Source organism: Pseudochaenichthys georgianus, chromosome 9, assembly GCF_902827115.2.
Source record: "Pseudochaenichthys georgianus chromosome 9, fPseGeo1.2, whole genome shotgun sequence".
Lineage (NCBI taxonomy): Eukaryota > Metazoa > Chordata > Actinopteri > Perciformes > Channichthyidae > Pseudochaenichthys > Pseudochaenichthys georgianus.
The window spans coordinates 5208705-5231491 of NC_047511.1; the positions used below are offsets into that span (position 1 = coordinate 5208705).

General features: G+C 42.1%; 1 protein-coding gene across 1 annotated transcript in view; it reads left to right on the forward strand.

Annotated features, from left to right (window-relative positions):
• The window catches only part of arid3c (AT rich interactive domain 3C (BRIGHT-like)), an 84009-nt gene extending 66641 nt beyond the window's left edge, over positions 1-17368 (forward strand). Inside the window, exons 4-9 of the mRNA XM_034091801.1 lie at positions 2103-2286; positions 6840-7084; positions 8757-9038; positions 10493-10582; positions 11561-12184; positions 16898-17368. Of these exons, the coding sequence (XP_033947692.1) occupies positions 2103-2286; positions 6840-7084; positions 8757-9038; positions 10493-10582; positions 11561-11733 (974 nt within the window). The 3' untranslated portion in view covers positions 11734-12184; positions 16898-17368. The remainder of the gene's footprint in view (positions 1-2102; positions 2287-6839; positions 7085-8756; positions 9039-10492; positions 10583-11560; positions 12185-16897) is intronic.
• The last annotated feature ends 5419 nt before the right edge of the window (positions 17369-22787 follow it).

Consider the following 22787-nt stretch of genomic DNA (forward strand, 5'->3'; position numbering starts at 1 on the left):
ATTTGACACACAAATATATCTGTTAATCACAATTCATGCATTCATGAAGTTAACCTTTTAACGACTTCCAAAGACTGCAATCATTTCCATAACGTAAGAAGTCTCATGAGTGCAAACGTGTCACTGTCACCGTCACTTGAAACTAACCTGTACGTTTTACTGTCTTACTTTAACAATGTGATCACATGATTCCTTCCATGTGATCTCATATTATTGCAGATCTGCTTTAACCCTTAGATGCATAAGTGGGTCTTTTTGACCCGGTGAGGTGGTGTTCTTGGAGTATCTTTGTAATTACATTTTTGTTATCATTTCATATTCCTCAAAAAACATGTTTTGGATATCATGCCATTCAAATCTTAAATGTACTTTTTAAGAAATTGTAGTTTTTGTATTGCTACCCCAAGCTTCCACACGTGGGTCAAAAAGACCCGCATGCGTTTTCTTTGGAATTTCGTTTTTTTTTCAAAATGTAAAAAAAATGTCTAAAATTCTAAATAGTGAGAAATTAAATATAAAATATTTCTAGTGTGAACCAAAATATAATACTAAATATTATACAAGTGATTTTTCTTAACCAAAATGACAAAAATGGCATAACACATATTATTCTAATACGGGTCCTTTTTGACCCACTTATGGAAGAGAGTAGGGTCCGGTCCCTCTCAGGGCATCTAAGGGTTAAGCTAGCTAGCTAACATAGCTAACATAGTCATTACAAATATACTGAGAAATCACTAACAGTTATGATGTTTTTTTTTACTTGCAGCGTTTTGTTTATGTTCTGCAAATTTGATTTCAATTTGGTGACGATATTTCTTCTATGTGTTTTACCACATTTGTGTTTTTATATTTGTATAGTTTTTGAAAGTGAAGCGCGTTTCTGGTAAAGGAAACACATTATTGTTAACTAGCTGCTGCCTCAATTACTTTTATAATGCTGCTACATATTTGTATATATGTTAGCCTTGGATGTGCATTTATTTGCTATTTTATCAACGCGTGCCTTCCTCTTTTTTAATAGGGATTTTTGATCATGAAGATTGGATGTGTCCGTTTGAGTAGTGTTTCCTTTTTCCAGACAAACTCAAACGCCTCGTGTTATGAAGGATCATCCATACTGTAACCTGCTGAAATCCTTTTTTGTCTCAATCAAGCCTCTCCGGCACTTTCCTCTCCAAAGAGCGATGTGCAGGCAGTGCAGCTTCAGATTTACTGCCGGCATTGTCTCGTGAGAGAAGGGGAACATCAATCTTTTGTTTTAATAGTGTCTCATTCGTTCAAATGCCAGCACCGCGAGACGAAGCCGTAATTACTGGCCTTAATTGATGTGGTTTTACCACCTCAGACGATACTTCAGAGCTCTGCTCCCCCTCACTGTAAAGGCCCACTGCTGTTGTTTGCACTATATTTCTGCCGCTATTGATTGCTATTATGGTAAATCCGATGGGCACAATGGAACTCTATCAGCAAAATGCAGGTTAATTATCTCAGGGTCAACCACTTTGGAATGTTCACAAAGAGCCGGCCGTTCGCTCTTTATTGCCTCACATTAAATTGCAAATACTAATTATTGTCTGCGCCTCTTTTTCCTGCTAATAAGGGGACAGGCTGGCCGTCATTAATAGACGATTACCTTCCGTCTTCTACAGATTGTTTCTGTGAGTTTTAAACAGGCTTTAACAGACTGGTTCATCTGTGGTGCTGTTGTTATCCTTTGGCCTTTATTTCATGTTTGATATGTAGTCTGTTATACTGTAACATAGACACAGTATATGTAGTAGCTGTTGTCCCTTTTAAGATGGCTGCCCTGCATCCTTACATGAGCTGATAGCTGCTGCACATGTCCAACGTCTCCTCAAGAGATCATTGCTGCCTGTCGTAGAAATGAAGCATGTATAATCGATAAAGCCTTTCCAGTGGATGCCTATATAAGATATTAGAAACTTTTTGTGAAAGTTGTATTTCTCGGTGTTAACAGAGCTGTCAGAAATGTGACTGGCTGGAGATAAATTAGCCTTATAAGAAGGTGCATAAGCCTATTGATGGGAGCAACCGAAGTTAATGGAATTGATTGTGGATATTGTGTTTGCTTTCTGCAGGGACTCCAGTGAATCGGATTCCTATCATGGCCAAGCAGGTGTTGGATCTCTACATGCTCTACAAGCTGGTCACAGAAAAGGGCGGCTTAGTGGAAGTCATCAATAAGAAAATATGGCGTGAGATCACCAAAGGCCTTAACCTCCCTACCTCCATTACCAGTGCAGCTTTCACCCTGAGAACACAGTGAGTAGAGCTGCTGCACTGACACTGCGCCGCAAGTGTGTGTGTCCACCATGACTCACAGCGCCACAAGTGTGTGTGTCCACCATGACCCACAGCGCCACAAGTGTGTGTGTCCACCATGACCCACAGCGCCACAAGTGTGTGTGTCCACCATGACCCACAGCGCCACAAGTGTGTGTGTCCACCATGACTCACAGCGCCACAAGTGTGTGTGTCCACCATGACTCACCTTGTCTGGTTTGATGTTGTTTACAGAGCCCTATTCTGCTGTTGGTGTGTTCTCTTCCTGTCGTGTGTTGTCAGGGTTGGTGCACGTCAATGCTCTGCAGAGGCTCAAATCCCTGACTTTCTCTGACACACTCAACTCCTTTGTTTCTTTCCTGAACATAATGACATCACTACGTAACACTCGCGCTTCTATTGTCATCACATTGTTCGTGATAGGCTAAGGGGCGGGAAATCTCTAAGCTGTTGACCAATCACACGGCCAGCTAACAGGCAGTATGAGACAAATAAAGAGCTTTTTTAACATTACAGCATGGAGACATGTCCCAGTAGAGACACAGCATGCAGACATGTCCCAGTAGAGACACAGCATGCAGACACAGCATGGAGACATGTCCCAGTAGAGACACAGCATGGAGACATGTCCCAGTGGAGACACAGCATGGAGACATGTCCCAGTGGAGACACAGCATGGAGACATGTCCCAGTAGAGACACAGCATGGAGACATGTCCCAGTAGAGACACAGCATGGAGACATATCCCAGTAGAGACACAGCATGCAGACATGTCCCAGTGGAGACACAGCATGGAGACATGTCCCAGTAGAGACACAGCATGCAGACATGTCCCAGCAGAGGCACAGCATGGAGACATGTCCCAGTAGAGACACAGCATGGAGACATGTCCCAGTAGAGGCACAGCATGGAGACATGTCCCAGTAGAGACACAGCATGGAAACATGTCCCAGTAGAGACACAGCATGCAGACATGTCCCAGTAGAGACACAGCATGGAGACATGTCCCAGTAGAGACACAGCATGGAGACATGTCCCAGTAGAGACACAGCATGGAGACATGTCCCAGTAGAGGCACAGCATGGAGACATGTCCCAGTGGAGACACAGCATGGAGACATGTCCCAGTGGAGACACAGCATGGAGACATGTCCCAGTGGAGACACAGCATGGAGACATGTCCCAGTAGAGACACAGCATGGAGACATGTCCCAGTGGAGACACAGCATGGAGACATGTCCCAGTGGAGACACAGCATGGAGACATGTCCCAGTAGAGACACAGCATGGAGACATGTCCCAGTGGAGACACAGCATGGAGACATGTCCCAGTGGAGACACAGCATGGGGACATGTGGCCCCTTTAATGATGATGTTGGGGTCAGTGCTCTGTTGTTTTAATTCATCTGAAATAGGACCATGTATTTGTTCTTGAAATGCCGATCAAAGGCTTATTTGATTCCACGTGCCCAGACGGTGAAAGGCATGCTCACTTCAGCAGCAGAGTGCATGTGTGGTCTCTACCTTCATGCTAATCATAGTCTTTAGAGGGCTCGGCCTTTAATCTGGAGCCTCCGTGTTCTTAGAGTTCACTGCGTTTGCACTTTATTCCTCACCACACGATCGTCAAAGGAAAGTGTGATTTTACAAAATGAAATATCTGACACCTTTCTAGCACAAAAGAAATAACCCTGAATGTATTGCATGCGTTGCACTCCCTCAGGAGGGTCTTTGGTATGTGTGCCTTCAGGCCAGAATCAGCTCTGTGGACCCCGTGACGAGTTGTCACTCACAATGATTTAAACGCTAGATAATTGCTATAATTACATAAGGTGAAGATGCAGGGTGTCTGCCTGAGCATGCTCCGTGCTCCTCGGTGCGGGGTGCTTTTATGAATCTGGGCTCTGTGTTGGCTTTAGGAGGCATAGTTACACACAGTGAGCTGAGACAGATACACGGTGGAAAGAGCAACAACTTAGTCAACTTTAAGGTGTTATTGTTAAAACTGTAAATGTATATTATTGCTTTCAACTAACTAATACAGTAATAGGACATTTGTTGATATGATACATTTAATTGAGGTCAACGTTTCAGTCGTTTGGGTGCCGCTTACTTACGATGAAGAATACATGATGCAGCACATCACTCATCACACTTTATCTGGCATGATGGGGAACTGATTTGAACTGTTGGTGATAGAGGACGTTGTGTCTTTTCGCGTGTGTGTGTGTGTGTGTGTGTGTGTGTGTGTGTGTGTGTGTGTGTGTGTGTGTGTGTGTGTGTGTGTGTGTGTGTGTGTGTGTGTGTGTGTGTGTGTGTGTGTGTGTGGGTGTGGGTGGGTGTGCGTGCGTGCGGGTGTGTGTGTGTGGGTGTGCGTGCGTGCGCGTGTGGGTGTGCGTGTGTGCACGCGCGTGTGTGCGTGCGTGGGTGGGTGGGTGTGCGTGCGTGCGTGTGGGTGTGTGGGTGTGCGTGCGCGTGTGTGTGTGTGTGCGTGTGTGCACGCGCGTGTGCGTGTGTGTGCGTGCGTGTGTGTGTGCGTGTGTTGCAGCGAAAACTGACAGGAGGTCAAACACGCACAGCTTTCCCTCCCAGCACAAATGTTTCTGAAGTCAACAGATATCGAACTGACTCTACAGGTTCTCGTTTGAGTCATATTTGAGATCATTTGAAATTGGAGGACAGATTGCTTGTAAGTGCTTCCTCCTTCCACCCTCCCTCTCTCCTCCTGTCTGCAGTCTTTAGTCGTAAGAAGCCGATGATCAACCCAGTTAGGTGTGAACATGTTGGGTGGAAACTCGCTGAGATTAGGAAGGAAAACATTTTCAAATTGACATTGACACATTTTAAGTAATCTGATCGAAGCAGAAAGCGGGCGGTGACTAGCATGCGTGCTAACCCCTCTGTGACTAGCATGCGTGCTAACCCCTCTGTGACTAGCATGCGTGCTAACCCCTCTGTGACTAACATGCGCGCTAACCCCTCTGTGACTAGCATGCGTGCTAACCCCTCTGTGACTAGCATGCGTGCTAACCCCTCTGTGACTAGCATGCGTGCTAACCCCTCTGTGACTAGCATGCGTGCTAACCCCTCTGTGACTAGCATGCGTGCTAACCCCTCTGTGACTAGCATGCGTGCTAACCCCTCTGTGACTAGCATGCGTGCTAACCCCTCTGTGACTAGCATGCGTGCTGACCCCTCTGTGACTAACATGCGTGCTAACCCCTCTGTGACTAGCATGCGTGCTAACCCCTCTGTGACTAACATGCGCGCTAACCCCTCTGTGACTAACATGCGCGCTAACCCCTCTGTGACTAGCATGCGTGCTAACCCCTCTGTGACTAACATGCGTGCTAACCCCTCTGTGACTAGCATGCGTGCTAACCCCTCTGTGACTAGCATGCGTGCTAACCCCTCTGTGACTAGCATGCGTGCTAACCCCTCTGTGACTAGCATGCGTGCTAACCCCTCTGTGACTAACATGCGTGCTAACCCCTCTGTGACTAGCATGCGTGCTAACCCCTCTGTGACTAGCATGCGTGCTAACCCCTCTGTGACTAACATGCACGCTAACCCCTCTGTGACTAGCATGCGTGCTAACCCCTCTGTGACTAACATGCGTGCTAACCCCTCTGTGACTAGCATGCGTGCTAACCCCTCTGTGACTAACATGCGTGCTAACCCCTCTGTGACTAGCATGCGTGCTAACCCCTCTGTGACTAGCATGCGTGCTAACCCCTCTGTGACTAACATGCGTGCTAACCCCTCTGTGACTAGCATGCGTGCTAACCCCTCTGTGACTAGCATGCGTGCTAACCCCTCTGTGACTAACATGCACGCTAACCCCTCTGTGACTAGCATGCGTGCTAACCCCTCTGTGACTAACATGCGTGCTAACCCCTCTGTGACTAGCATGCGTGCTAACCCCTCTGTGACTAGCATGCGTGCTAACCCCTCTGTGACTAACATGCGTGCTAACCCCTCTGTGACTAGCATGCGTGCTAACCCCTCTGTGACTAGCATGCGTGCTAACCCCTCTGTGACTAGCATGCGTGCTAACCCCTCTGTGACTAGCATGCGTGCTAACCCCTCTGTGACTAGCATGCGTGCTAACCCCTCTGTGACTAGCATGCGTGCTAACCCCTCTGTGACTAGCATGCGTGCTAACCCCTCTGTGACTAGCATGCGTGCTAACCCCTCTGTGACTAGCATGCGTGCTAACCCCTCTGTGACTAGCATGCGTGCTAACCCCTCTGTGACTAACATGCGTGCTGACCCCTCTGTGACTAGCATGCGTGCTAACCCCTCTGTGATGAAAGGGAGATGGCATTGGGTGATTTACAGTAAGTGACCAAACTGGAAATGAAAGCATTTTCAGGTAAACCCTGCAAACGACTCAACAGTTACAGTGTGTACTTTGAAGTGTCATGGTTTCATGGTGGGACGGTTTCCAATGTCTCTCCCATCGCCTGCACGTATGGGTTGATGAAAGAGTGATGACGACATGTGAATCATTGCCCTCTCTCCTCCCCTGCAGGTATATGAAGTACCTCTACCCGTATGAATGTGAGAAGCGGGGGCTCAGCTCCCCCGGTGAGCTCCAGGCAGCCATCGACAGCAACCGGAGGGAGGGCCGGCGGCAGAGCTACGGCTCGGCCCTCTTCAACTACTCTCCTGTGGGCACCCCCACCCTCCTGTCCTCACCAAAGATGCACATGTCCCACCTCTCCATGCCCATGCACAACTCTGGCCATATCTCCCAGGTGCCTGTGATCAAGAAAGGTACCACACAAGATTTGAAATCATGAAACAATCAAATATTGAACGTTTAAAAAAAAAAAGCTCAACACTTCCTCCATGTTGACTGGTTTCCACAGTATACTGTTTCTCGTTCTTTAAAGAGGTCCTATTAGGCCCTTTCCTGTCGTGTATCATGTAGGTTTTAGTGCATGTCAATGGTCCTCAAAGGCCTGTGTGTCCTCCAGGAGGAGTATCTCTCCCACCACTTCTGTCTTTCATGTACTGCAGCTGGTTCTACCTAGGAGAGTTCATCACTGTCTCCCAAACCAAACGTCCATGTATGGTCATATTGCTAAGGGGACTTATTGTCCTGGTGGGCTTTTCATTTCAATCAGTAGTTACTGATTCAATAAGTAGAAGTGTTACATTTAATTGAAAGTATCTTAACCAAAAAATAAATATTGTAACGCAGAGTTATACCGATGACATGTTGACATAGTAATGTGTAAATATGCATCAAACTGAATGGACCATGGCGTTATCAGATAACATGTGTTAATAGCTGGATACTTAAAACATGACGTGCAAACCGACCTTCAGCAGACAGAGTGCAGTGTACTTTTCACAAACAGAAATCTGGCACAACAGCAGGAAGTTGGTGTGATGAAATAATAATGATAAAAATAATCTAGGCATGATGCGATCAGCAGGACACCCAAAAACATTTATTTCTGTCACCCCGAAGGATGATTCATTTCCTCCGTATGAACACTTGTGATGTGTTTTAGGGATCACGACATCTATTTGAGAAGGAGTCGCATGATTCCCCGGCTGCACAAGAACAATTCAGTGTGTTCACATGTCAGGAATACGTGTCACAATCCCCCGAAGAGGAAACATGTTGCAGGACTTCCTCATATCAGCGAGACACACTAAAGCCCCAGCGCTTTGATTACAGCTCCGCGAGGAAACCAGCCTCTGAGTCGTCAGCGTCGCGTGCCGTGGAGACATCACACTCTTAGTGATCAGTGGAGTTACGCATATTACATAGGATGCATTGTTTCATCAACAAACTGACAAATGTGCAAGCGTCACGTTGTTCTTCTCCTCGCCTTCTGCAGCCTTTGTTGGTTGCTTTCTGTCCCCAGCCAGCATTAACAACACACTCTAGCTTCAACAGGAACCTGCAGCGTCCACGATCTGACTAAATGTTAAATCACAAGAACAATTTAATCGTAAAGTTTTAAATGATTTTTTTAACATCGTAAGATGGAAATATATACAGTGCAAATAGAACCCAAAGACACGTTATGCACCTTTTGTATGGAGAGGTGTCAAAGCGAAAGGGCTGCCATGTTTCAGAGCTGTCACCACAGGGAACAGCATATACAGAAACATTGGCATGTTGTTAAAAATCTGCAAGAATTCTGAGCGTCAAATGATAAATAATGCAAAGTTGATTTGAATACTAATGGGATGGAACGCCCAGCAATATCCGTTTTAAAGTCAATTCACCTTTACAAGAATCTTACCAGAAATCTGAAAGCTAGGAAATGCTTGTGCCACACATTACGAGGTGACTTCATTATGAATAAAAACACCATGACATGCTCCCAGGAACTCGTGCACTATAGTGAGATCTTAATATCAGCGACAGTACATGCACAGGCCTGCAGACTGTAAGATATAACCTGCTTGTTCTTCTTCTCTCCAGAGGAGCCCATGATGGCCGGCTGCCTGCCCGGCCGGGGGGGTCTCCCCATGTCTCACAGCAGCCACCACGCAGCAGTCATGGCGGCCCAGGCCCAGGCAGCCGCGGCCGTCCAGGCGGCGGCTCTGGAGCAGCTCCGAGAGAAGCTGGAGGGGGGGGAGCCGCCGGAGAAGAAGAAGATGATGATGATGGAGGAGCAGCAGAGGATGGTGCAGCACGCTCTGCAGCAGAACCTGCTGGCCATGGCCTCCCAGCTGCCGCTCAACATCAAACTCAACAGCAGAGGTGCGAGTGAGCATCCTTTGCCATTATTCATTGTTTATCATTGATGCAGATTCGAAGGATTTATTTCTTTGGACTTGTTATTTTAAATACAATTAAATCAAGTTATTTTGGTAAAACTAATGAAAGTGTTTGTTTTTTTACGTTTTCAAATATTATGTTTTAAAATATCTTAGGCCCTTATATCTTAGGCTCTTGAAATTACAATTGCTATTATGTTTACATTTAATTTTTAAGTGAACATTTTTGGTATAAAACAAACTTCACAAAATTCACATGAAATATTACAGGGCCATGACCTCTGCACCTTATCAGTATTAGTAATTATAGTGAAATTGTCTGCATGGCTTCTGCAATGAAGTGTAAAATGGCTGGCAGACATTATATCGGAGGCTTAAGAAATGTTCAGCGAGCAGACTACTGTTCCCTTCGGAGGGAACACAGGGATTGTAGCCTTAGCCGACATTTACATACAAAACCCCCAAAAGCAGAACAGGGCCCCTTTAAAGTTGTCTTTTTACTATTAATTGTTACATGTTTATGATATATTTTCTGAACCATTCAACAAGTGTAATCCTGATTTGAATGCATCATTTAACATCAGGTGTTTTAATGCTGAGGTGGTGAGCTGCCTCCATCAGACCTAAACACAGTCTGCCCTGTGGGCGGTTTCCAAACCAGCTAATGGCATGCCCGAGGGATCCAGCTGTGGACCACTAATGTGCACATAGTTCATCATATAACATGTGTAATTTAAAGCTCAGCCCCATAGATGTGATGAAGAAATAGTTCTTGTTGACCGCAGGCAGAAGGCAGCGTGTCATGAGTAAAAATGCTGCAGCCAGCGCGGCTCCTGACAAGCCATAAGTCACATATGACTTAATGATAGAGGCTAAAGGAAGAATAAGCGGCCTATCTGCTCAAGTGTGATATCATTTCTGTCTGCATCACTGCCTCTCTCGTATTAGTCATAATAGCGGGCTTTGCACTTGATACGTGATGGAAAAATGAGTGAGAATCTTTCCCAGGTTAATTCCCACGCTGGTCGTCTGGCTCTGGCCCTCACATATAAACACTGTCATTTAAAGATTACATCCAAACACTATTATTTGTCTCCACCCAGTTGCACTTAGACAGATAAATGAGTGTTTACAGATGGTTTGATATCACAGCAGCCTTCCTTAAGACCTTTGTTATTTCAGAAGCAGGCACATTTATTCAGAAGTGTCCACACTGTGTGCTGCAATAGGACTATCTATAAGTGACATGTACAAATGGCTGTAACATCTTTTGACAGCTCTTTCTCCCAAGAACTCTTTAATAAAGCTCTCCTTATCCTGTCACTCTCTGAGTTATCACCAATACTCCAGCGAGCGCTCCTCTTGCTTCTTCTGTTCCTTTTCTAAATGCCCATATTGAGTTTTTCTCTCTCTCGTTCTCTGCTCCTCTCTTGACAGATGATAGACAAGAGACCGCATTGAACCTGTCTACCAACGGCATTAGCAGCATCAACATGTCAATAGAAATAAATGGAGTTGTCTACACAGGTAAATAGAGGGGCCGTTTGCTGATGTAATTGCAGGCAGGAAATTCAATAAGTTATAGCAGCACCCTGGTGCTTAGTCCTCTACGCAATTTGATGTCTTTGCTATAAAATCCATCGTAATGAAGTGGCAGTCCAATAGAGTTAAAAAAGTTAAATATCTCAAAATTGGACCTGCGGAGTTCAGGTCGATGGGGCTTATTGTCTTATGTTCCTACGTGTGTGTGTGCGTGTGTGCGTGCGTGCGTGAGTGCGTGCGTGCGTGCACATGTTTCAGATAATCATTGATTTTATGTATTTTCTTGTTATTATTATTATTATGTATATATATATATATAAACTGTAGCCTGAGACAAGTAGTTTTCATTTTAACATTTAACCAAATGAGTTTATAGTTGTGTTTTTTTTATTATTATTCAGTTTCCCTAATTTCGAACAACTTCCCCTCCATAGTCATGTTAGGTAAAGCTAATTGAATCTCATTTAAATGTTGTCTCTGCACAGCATACAACAATAAGTATTGTACTTTAATTACTGTTTTGACATACTTACTTTAGTATTTCAATTTGATGCTAAATATTCTTCTACCTTACTTACTTTTAGAGGCAAATATTGTACTTTTTCCTCTCTTGCAGTTATTTAACCCTCATAGTAACTATCTACACAGTATTTTCCAAAGTTACCATCATTGTCTCATCATTGACAAATTATAACAATAAAACAATATAAAATGTATTGGTGTATAAACAGATTAATAATATTCTATAATACAATAACACTGTGAACAAAGTACCAAACTGAGCACTGCTATTCAATCAGGAATTATACTGGAGTATTGTAAGTAAAGAAGCAATACTTCCTCCACAACGGGCCATTCACACAAAAGTCAATCAGGGTTAGATAAAGTTAAACAGAGTTGAATAAAGCTCCCTGCACGCTGGCAGGTCTGGGGTCAGTTGATGACGTGCTCTCTGCCCCTCAGGCGTTCTGTTTGCCCGGCAGTCGGCCATCGCAGCGATGACGGGACAGCGTGGGAGACACGGCAGCTGTCAGGCTCAGGGGAAGAGCAGTCCCTCTCAGTTCCAGCCCTCCCGCTCCTCCTCCTCCTCCTCATCCTCTTCCTCGCTCCACGGACACAGAAACTCCTCCCCCTGAGTTTCCTGTCCCTCTTCACCTCCTCTCCAGACTTACCAGGGAGGACATCTTCTGAAAGACACCAAGCAGTCAGAGACACATCAGAGAAAGCCACCTTCACTCAGTTTGAGGGAGGCTTCCTCTTCATCACAATCCTTCTAGGTCAGATTGAAGAGTAGTCAACATTTTTACATGCAAGAAATCTTCCAGCCCCCCGTGTCCCCCTCGTCCTGCTCTGAATTAGCGGTGTGTTTGAGGACCTTTGTGTGTAACCATTGTCTTGAACACTTCAAAAGCATGGTCGCCCTTCAGCATCAGGTGAAACCTGGGTGAAGCCAAACGAAGAGTCCCTATTGTGCAACATTTCAATCACAACATGAACAGCTGACCTTCAGCAGGAAATGATGTGAATTCGCTTCATGAAGCCCACTACTAACAGCTGATACCAAAGAAGAAAAACAAATCCATATTGGTAAGCACGTCCAGCGTTTTCAGTGAGCATAAGCTCCAGTTATCAAATCACAAGCACGTCCACAGAGGACATCTTCATGTCATGGGTGGAAAGGCTGTCTACAAGCATTCATATGGTCTAGCTTTGGTTACAGATGTCTCCACCAACAAGAAGGTTTACAGAGTCACGTGTGTGCATCCAGCAGTCTCTCCTCCTCAACAGTCAGCAGACAATCAGAAACACGTTAGCTACTTTGTTAGCCAGCAGGCTAATGGAACAGAAGGTCACAGTTAACACATAGCTCCTCCGACAGTATCAAACAGTATCAAATATTAACATGTAGTCGTAATATATCCCCAACAACAAGGATTACAACTACATTTACAACAGGGTCCCTCTACAAATAGGTTTGTTATTGGGTTTCTGTTGTGCACAGCAAGTACATTAATATTAAAGTGACTAGAGCAGTTGTTTGTTACCCTGAAAAAACTGTGTAAACATTCACTTTATTTAAATGTTGTATGCCAAAAGATTTCACATAACTGTATTAGGTTAGTTGAAAGCAATAATATTGCAAATCTGAAATATTAGGTTCAACGTAATATTATTGCTTTCAACGGTTAGGGTTAGGGTTAGGGTTAGGGTTAGGGTTAACTGATACAGTTATGTGAAACTTGTTGATACATTTTTGTATCAGCTCAAAACAACATTGGACAATATAAATTGGACAATTTCACCAAAGACTTCACCAAAGATGTAATACTTGCACCACCGACCGTTAGTTTCCCAGACCAGCATGTACACATTATAAGAACCTACCAATTGGGATAGCCAGCATTCAAAAACGTAACATTTATATGAGTTCACAAACACATATTTTGTAGACTCCGCTAAGGCTTTATAAATATGAACTTCTTATTTGTGATTACTTTAATATAATGTTATAATGGACCCTCATCAGTTTTCAATGCATCTCTTTTTTAACGGTGCTTTGTCCCTACATGTATTGTAGATTGCATTCTGGGACATCGACCACATTAAGGAAGAGTTTATGATGCATTTGGCTCACAGTTATTAGCCTTATGTTAGCTGTTGTCAGAAATGATGACAGCTAACTGAGATAAAGAGAGAATCCTTCCCGTGACATAGTCTGCTCCCAGCCACACACTTTTTCATCTACTGCACTTCAAAAACTGAAACGTTGCCTTTCAGACTTTCAATTAAATGTATTTTATGAACAGATGTCACATTATTTCATTAGGTTATTTGAAACCAATAATAATAAGTTAAACCTAATATTTGTTATTTTTAACTTCATATTATTACTTTCAAGTAAACAAATACAGTTATATGAAATCGGTTGTCATAGTACATTTAGATAAAGTCAACATTTCAGTTTCTTCAGAGCGATGTGACAGACATGGTGAACATGAAACAGACAGCTGCATTCTGCAGAAGGACCTCAGCAGGATGCTTCTTCCTTTACGAGGCTGCTGACAACATTAGTTTATTCTTTATCCCCCTAGGTTTTTTGTTGCTCTGATCACAAACTAGACTTTTGACACAAGAAATGCCTGATCACAAAACTGTTCGAATGCATTCTTTGCTCGTAAAGATCGCACAATATTAAATTAGTATTAAAACAAGATAGTTAGTCAAGATAACAGAGAATCTTTCCTTCGCTTGATGACAAGAGAAGTACTTCTTTAAAAACGGTCCTCTCGCTTGCAGAGTGGACAGAGACAGATTGAATTGATGTGATGGCAGACATTGTTCCGGTACAATGCTTTCCTCATTCATTAGAGCAACTGTTGCGATCGACATCATCGGCCCACTGTTATGGTCAGAAATACTTACAGAGATCTGCTGAGTCGGTAGAGCTGCGGCACATGAGACTGCTTTTGTTCTTTGAAGAACTCTTCTGCAGCGCACAATGAGGAGAGCCAGGACCACGAGCATGTAGAATATATCAGTGGTGTTTGTTCACATATAAGATGCATAATAAGCACAAAGCTGACATAGCTTTGGGAAGAGATGAATCAAGAGTGCTTGTTGGCTTCAGCCCGAGGCAGCAAGCGATGGAAATAAAGGAGGCGCACGAAGACGTGTCGTCTGCAGGAGACTGTTTTCACCCTCACGTTTTATATTGTAACCAGAACCTAGGTTTCGTTTTTTAGCAATGCACTTGTTTAACATCAGAAAGCTCTTCCCTCTTTAAGTTCTCTCTTTCTTTCTCAGCTTTCAATAAGACATGAAATATTTTCTTTATTATGAAGGGAAATGGGAACTAGTTTGAACATATGGGTTTTTATTAAGTCTGTTAAAACATTTCATTGCAGATTTTATTTATTATGTTTTATATTCAATGCTGCAAACGTTGCTTTCAGCTCCACCACTTTGTTGCGAACCCTTTTGAAGAGTTTTCTGGAATGCAGATACCTCACCAATATCCCTGTACATAGTCATAGTAAAGTATGAATACAAGATATACCTCATAAATTTCATTTATTTTTTATTGTACAGCCACCTGAACACCAATGCTTTACTTCAACAGATCACTGGATTTTTCTTTTTTTTCATATTTTGTATGATTATACCAAAGAAGGGAATATTTTATTGACACACATCTACCTCATTTGTTATAGACTGTGCCAACAAGCATGTCCACACTCTTTATTGCCGGTGTATTCATGGTGTTTCATATCCATGTATTTGTGTGAACACAAAATGCTTTTCAGTCAAAGACAAATCAATAGATTAGTTAAGCAACATGTTCTAAGTGCTTTTTACGTTGGGTGTTGTGCCGGCGCAACAAAACAGCCTTTTGTGGAACACAGTAGGGACGCTTGTCAAATGAATCCCATCTGCATGAGAACATGAACATACAGCGGGAGGAGGACAGCAGCTGGAACAATGAATGGCTCAGATTGGTGTCAGACGCTCTGGTTTCCAGAAAGACTGGAAGGTGCCGTTGAAAAGCAAGTCAACTCTCGGAGAGTGTACCGTTAGACATCAGCTGATATAAGCTCAAAGCCCAATATATCATATTGGCTGAAAAGTAACAAGAAATATCAAAAATAGCTTTGAGGTCCTTTGGAAAAGAAGCTTGTCCAGCAGAAAGCATTGACAATGTTTCACTTCATTGTGTGGCTTACTATTCTTTGAAGCAAATGTAAGGATCCTTATCAAATGTGTATTTAAAAAACAAAGGTGGGCGAATACATGACATCATTTTGCAAATGTAGACGACTTAAATTACGTTTCGATTACATTTGCTGTGAATTTCCTCTCGACCAAACCCCCACCTTTACTCGAGCAACACCACCAGCCAACATTTTGAACTTCACAAAACGTATCAACAGGCAGGTTCACAATATCGCACTAAGCAGATTCATGTTCCCCAGAGGTTGATCCCTTTTGAGTTGCTGTCTTCCTCACCTGATCTCCTGGTCTGACTTCATGCAGATTGTTCACAGTTCCTGATTTGAAATGCTTTGACTAGCTTATGATGACAGTGTAACACTCTAGGCTGAGTACTGGTGATAAAGCTAATAATATATTATGTGACTGTATGTATAGATGGTGATGTTGAATTTGTACAAACACAATCGTGCAGCAGAGGACAATCCTCAGCCAATAAGATGGTGGATGTGCTTTATAATTCTCATGTTTACTTGAAATGTGTTCTCTAGCAATCAGACAAATGTGCAGGTAGACAAAGGTCAGAGGAAAGGATCCCTTCCTTACACACTTTGTGTTGCATCCCTGAACACTGAAACACTGATAGCAGATCAGTATTAATGGACCTCAGTACTGCAGTAGAGTGGTGCATTGATGATGTATTTGTGTTGGCCAATCCGGGAGTTAGCATCGGTTCGCTCGACAAAAAAGCAATGGGATATTTCTATTGGATTTGGTTCCAGAAAATAAGATGTGTGGCAAACACACCTTTTCACATTTTGTTCAGCAGGATAAACTCCACATATTTTTTGTTTTTTGAAGCATAAATGTGATAGCAAGACATCACAATTACAGGACTTTTCGTCACCACCACTAAGCTAAAGGCGGCTAATGTTAAGATTTATGACTTTTAGTAGTCTCAGTTAAAAAACTTTGGAATTGGAAAAATGCTAGCTAATGTCCCGGTTATAGGACTCATCCTGCACCACTCTATAGAGTCGCAAAGTGGGAGAAGTTCTTTTTATTTGCAGGTATGCAGGGTTCTGGAGGTTGATGGTTCCATCTGCTGCACCATGAACTCTTCTTTACCTGTGATACACCCAACCACTGCACAGACACCAAGAATTTGAGCCGATGACAGCATTTTAGTAGAAAGATAAAATAAAATAGTAGCTGCTTCTCCCTCTGTCAAGATTAGGGAGAATAGTCTTAGGTCCATTCACCTTATTACCATTTGTGATTATGAATTGCATACGTGTACCACGTTCCTGGATCAGTCAGTCAGAGGTTCTGTAAATTGGAACTACATTGGGTGGTGTTCTTCTTGGAGACTTTTAAGGTGAAGTAACAAAGAAAGTAATTTTTTCAACATGGAGAGTCTTCCATTTAAGTCAATACAGACATGTAACCTTAAAGGTAACTAAGTGCCACGCCTTTGTCTCCATTCCCTCAAAACAAAGAAGGAACTTAATTGTCCAGCTGTCCAAGATGGTGGTGCACATGTTGCCTCTGGATCGGGGCTCACAGTGTACATTTTCTACTTCCCTGATCCAGGTGCTCCTCATAGGTCAGCCCTGTCCACACCCGCTGTACATACTGCTGAACGATGCCACTGAACACATCAGATACTGCATTCTTCTCACCAAAGACTTTTTCAAATTGTGACGACGTTAACATGATTTTTAGGTCATAACCAAAGGCAGAGCAGACAAGCAAAGACAAAGTGACAGCTCTGCATGCAGAAAAAAAAGAATTGACTTATGTAATCAAATAACATGTTGTTTACTTTGTATTATGCTATGCTGGTAGTTTGTAGACACTAATCGCTTTATTAGCTGTGTATGAAGCTTTAAATGTTTCTTTTATTTCCCTTTAGTTCATCTTGGATAAATCCAGTGCATTATGGGAATGCTGGATTGTGGTGCTCAGGGGTTAAAAATGTACAAAAAAGATGTGAAAGAGATTTTCCTGTTTTGCCATTTGACTTGTAGCGTATTTAGAAATAAAATGATGCTTTTAACTTCAGTGAAACAAGTTGTGTGTCGTTCTTGTTCTTGTCGTGAATCCTAAAGTACAGTTCTACAATTGTTCCCTCTTATTCAGAGCGGATGGAGCCGGGTTTATAATGGACAGGCATTCGCTTTATAAAATCAAGATACTTCTGATGATTATTTACTGACATACCAGAGGTTTTAATGTTCAACAGAAGTTTGGTTTTAGATTAGTTTTTACAAAATATTCTGCATACTGGGCCGATGACCTTTGTGCAAACGATTGGGCTTCATTCACCTGCATTTAAACTGCCATTATTCAGGGGTGCCCTGAGTCACGAGGCCTCAAGAGAAATGGCATCTGGGTCATTCCTAGCATTCGGGGGCATTTAAGCCTCCATGATATTATATGATATATTTTGCATTTTAAAGGGCTAATGCTTATATCTAATAGCTTGCTTTGTTTAAACCCCCTCTACTATAACAAAAAAACAACGTTAAATACCATGGATAATCAAAATTCTAAATAACTACTTTGATTTTGGCACCAGTAGGCCAAACTGCCATGTCTCCATTCATGCTTGATCCAATTCAGTGACAGATATAAAAACAAAAATCAAACAAATGGTGTCTGTCACTGTATTACAGCCGCATTCCTAATATTCCTCACCAAATTGCATTTTCTGTTATTAATATGTTTTTAATTGCTTTAAGTTTTTTAAGTATGTTCTGTCCCCCTGAACACGCCCCCTGACTAGTGCTGCGTACCTGGACTCACATTCAGGTTCAGGTCCGGACTCAAGTCCAGAGGTTCAGGTTCAGGTCCGGACTTATAAGTCCGGACCTGAACCTGAACCTCTGGACTTGAGTCCGGCTTGTGTCAAGTGGTGTGAGTAACTAAAGTGAACTTATTGTGAGCTAATTATCAATTGAAAATTAACTCATAATCAACTCAAATTCAAACTCATCAGGTTTATTGTGCTCCCTTCCAACTTGTGTCTACATTTCTCTACAAAGTACAAATGTGCCACTTAGTCTACAAATGACTTATGACAGCAACTACAGTGAACTACTACAAAGTTCAAACATTTATTTCATTTACCAAACTAAAGTAACCAAACAGTCCCTGAGCTGACTGAGCCTAAATCCCTAAAACGTTGCTGAAAGGTAGAGTGTAGAGTAGACTATACGCATCACACTGTTACACACCTAATATACAGTATAGGCTACACTCTAGTGACTGTACAGTCAGAGTGTACTGTACTGTCTGTGCACCATGTCTTTTCTACAACTCTACAATACATACTGTTAGAAATTAAAATCAATGTTGATATGGCGTAATTTTGAATTAAAAACACTAATTTAAATCACTTTTATTCTGAAAAAACCGAAAGTTCACACTATTAACTTAAAACTTTTATTCTGAAAATTCTTCACTTCCGGTTAGCATTAGCATGTGGCGAAATTCTACGTTTTCAAACCGTAAATCGAAGGTGAAATGACATGTGATGTTGTACACTGAGCACACTGGGATTAGCACTCATCCAAAAGAATACCTTTTCATCAAAAGATCACCTTCGAAATCCTTTCTTTTCCAATAAGTGTCTTGGGGAGATTTATCATTAATAATGCCGCAAACGTTTTTTCTTTTTTAAAAAGGGAGACAGACTTAAAAAAAGATCCAAGTGGGCTGTGTGTCTGGTCAGAATGGTGTTTTCACACAAATATATTTTGTATTATATTTCCATTCGTGGCAACCTTGCTTTCTCTTCTTAGGCAGCTATCTGCACTGATCAGAACATATGTTTTACACTTCCCTAGGAATATGAAAGTTCCGTTTGCTTTTTGCTTTTTGTTCCTTGTGTGATCCGACCTCTTAAAGATGGAATGGGCCAGCTTCCTTTAACCGGGTGTGCCATATACTTTAACCATAATTACTTTATTTTAAAGGTTATTGGTGACCTGTCATGTCAGGCCTCATTTGAAAGAAATGTACCTTAAAAACAATTGTATTATAGTTCGACAAGTTTGCTGTTAATATCAGATAGCTCCAATGTACGGTGGCCGACAGGTGCCGACCCGTTACAACAGACCAACACACTTCCATGAGGAGAAACGCGCTGCAGCTTCAAAAACGATGCAAAAAAAACCCACATTCAACTTGACAAGACATGCGCAGCATTTGGGAAACATTCACTAACTTAACGAAACATGCGCAGCATTAACCAGAGGCGTAAGAGTATTTATATTAGTTTCTGAAGCTGCAGTGCGTTTCTCCTAATGGAAGTGTTTTGGGCCGCTGAAGCGCATTTGCACCAATGAGTACTGAAACATGCATAGACAAACAATATATTTTAGTATGTAATTAATATTAGTAATTATTCCTTAGAAAGTGTGGGTAACCCTGACATTTGGAAAGACATAACCCCAAGTACAACAAACAAATATAATAAAATAAAGCACAACTTATAAGATTTAAGGACATTTACTTTCTGCCGAGGACAGGAAAGTCCTATTCAGCAAGTGCAGGCAGTTTGGTTGAGTGCAGCATTAAGCAGGTAACATGGCCTAAAGATTGGTTAATTAAGGTTGAGAATCCTGATGTAATTAGAAGCAGCAAAGATTAGTGGCTGTCGATGGCGCGACGAGGATTTGCAGGTAATAGACTTATTATTGGGGCTGGCTGAATGTTACTTTATACTTCTGAATACACAAAAACAAATTAGGAGCGGTCGTCCAATAATGGGTTATCTTGTCAAGCGCTGACAGAAATCCATGCCCTATAACACAGTGTTAATTTTATGCACCACTGACAAGCACAGTGCTAATCAATAACACTACTATAAAAAGAGGTGAAGCATCAATCTGCAGTGAAGGTGTTGGATGGAGCTGTGAGCAGACGGAGAGGGAAATGTCAGCATGTGTTTTGGGGGAACTGTTCTCGTTGCTCGTGGATAATGGAGCCTGTGCACGGTGTGTTACATCCAGAAAGACTGACACAGCAGAGAGAGAGCCCGCTCAGTACTAAATCTGTCAGAAAGTAATCACATTACATTTCCAAGCAGTCAGAATACATACACTGTTTGGCGTGTACAAACTACGACCTGGCACCTTCAAGGCTTTGGGAGTAATTGAACACATTACGAACTGCATTACGTTTGCCGGTAAATAAAAAAAAGGGATTATTGCAGGATTAAAATGCTTTAATACATTTTTAAATAAAGATACATTTATAATAACGACACTTCATGTGAGTCCCACATCACCAAATGAAACAAGTCTCAATGCTACCTTCATATATATATTTTGCCGTTGGTAGACATCTGATTTGTTAAACAAAAATACTTGCTTTTATTTTGTGTTTTCAACGAGAGAGCATTTGTCAAATATACTATTTTGGAGGCCAAGAATGTATTTAATTTGAAATCTTCAGGCCTTTATTGGCTGTGGTTTTTCTTCCTTTTGTTCAGCAGTTTTGTTAAACAAATATTCGAGGTGCTCTTATTCCATACTGTAGTAAGAGCATATAGTGTTAGTTTGTAAAAGGATCAGATTTTTTCCACTTTCTTTGCTTCATCTGTTCTGTTTTTAATTCAGCAGGTGAACCTGTATGTTCATAAAATAGTGTGTGTGAGCTTAACTGTGTGTATTAAACTAAAACTGAGCATTTTCTGTCAGCTCAGATTTTATTCTGCTTTTTTAAACTGTAGTGTGTGCTCACGTGTTTCAGTGTTGATGTACAGTATGGCTGCTGCCTGAATGTGCTGAGTGACAGGCAGCTTTTCATATCAATAAAATAATTTGTACTCACAACAGAGTAGACTGGGCTCTGGTTTCAGACAGAGGGTGAAAAGAGGTAATGCAGCACAGGCAGTATGGTTGCAAAATACAGAGATGTAAGCCCGATGTGTGCGGGTAGGTCGGGGGATAGTTGTATTTGATGAGATCTGAAACTGCAATTTTGTCACAGCCTTTTTAAACTTAACAACCCTGAGAGTCAGATGTCCCTGTTTTAGTTCATCCCACTGACGTCTGAACATTGGACAAAAGCTTGCAAGAAAAGAAGTATGATCATTTGTTTGGAAACTTTTTGAGGCAAATCCGTTTTTGTAGTTTATGTATAGCATAGGTGAATATATTCTTAGCAGGGGTGAACCGTCAGGGCCTTCAAGGTATTCAGAGAATACCCTGGAACACTCAGATAAAACAAACACATTTTTTTTCGATTTAATTATATAAATAAAATGTATGTAAAATGAATAAATATCTGTATCTGTGTTGTTGATCTGTAATATTACAGTGTTACGTTGATTTGTTTGTCCTTCTCGGACCATGCACTACGCATTTCAGTGGTTTTGTGTTAGAAAAGAAAGCAACCAATCAGATCTTGTTCTGGGTCTCTGGGTAGAATATCCTTCAACAAGGTATTCTACATCCTTGATCGAAGGCCCTGGCCGTTGCACTGAATGAGAGCGTACGTTTGGACTGACAGTTTGATCAACCAATCATATATTGACTTGTAGCCAATGGGCGTGTTCTTTCAGAGTTCCCCTCGGTTCCAGGGTGTTCTAGAAGGCCCGCTAGTTCACTGGCTCGAGACAGAGGATCTAGAACGAATGCGACGAAGCAATTCATGCCGTTTTATTGTTTTTAACGTTGAAATGACAAGTGCAACAGGTGGAGATGAAGTTGTTGCGGAATTGTTGTGAGTACCATTTTCAAGACGACAATTCAGTGAAAAGACGGACATTATAATGCCGCGGGGGGGGGCGGGGACGTGTGTGTGTCTACAGAAGGTCCAGTTGTGATAGACACGGTTCGCCACTGATTCTTAGTCCAGTCGATATATAAATATACAAACCCACTTCTCATTAACAGAAGGTCATCTGTTTTGTCATTTTTTAACATCTTTGTCAGACATCATCTGCTTCTTGTTCTTTAGCATTGACGTGTTAATATCGGCGGCACAGAGGGGGGGGCCGCTCCTCTCTGCTCTCTCATTGATTCTGAATGGGACCTTTGACCTGGGCTGTCTGGGAATAAAATCACGCCGCGTGTCAGGGAGGGATTGCTCTGCTGATCTGAACGGCCTGATGCTGCTCCGTCGATACCAATTAGCAGCTCCTGAACACACCTGCAGATACTTGCACGCTTTAGCCTAGCTTAGCACAATAACTGCAAAGAGGGAGCTATTAGCTAAAGATTTACGTAAAAAAGTGCATTGCTATTTGTCAACAAACACCTGTATAAGTTAATTGAAAGCAATAGTATTAGGTTAAACCTAATATTTTGTATTTAAACTTAATATTATTGCTTTGGATAAGCCTAATACAGTTATGTGAAATCGGTTGACATAATAGCCTAATTAAAGGTCTCCTATTATGCTATTTTTAGACAGTGGCAAAAAAAAATAATTAAATATTCTTTTTAATTATATTTTTCATTAGTTTTAC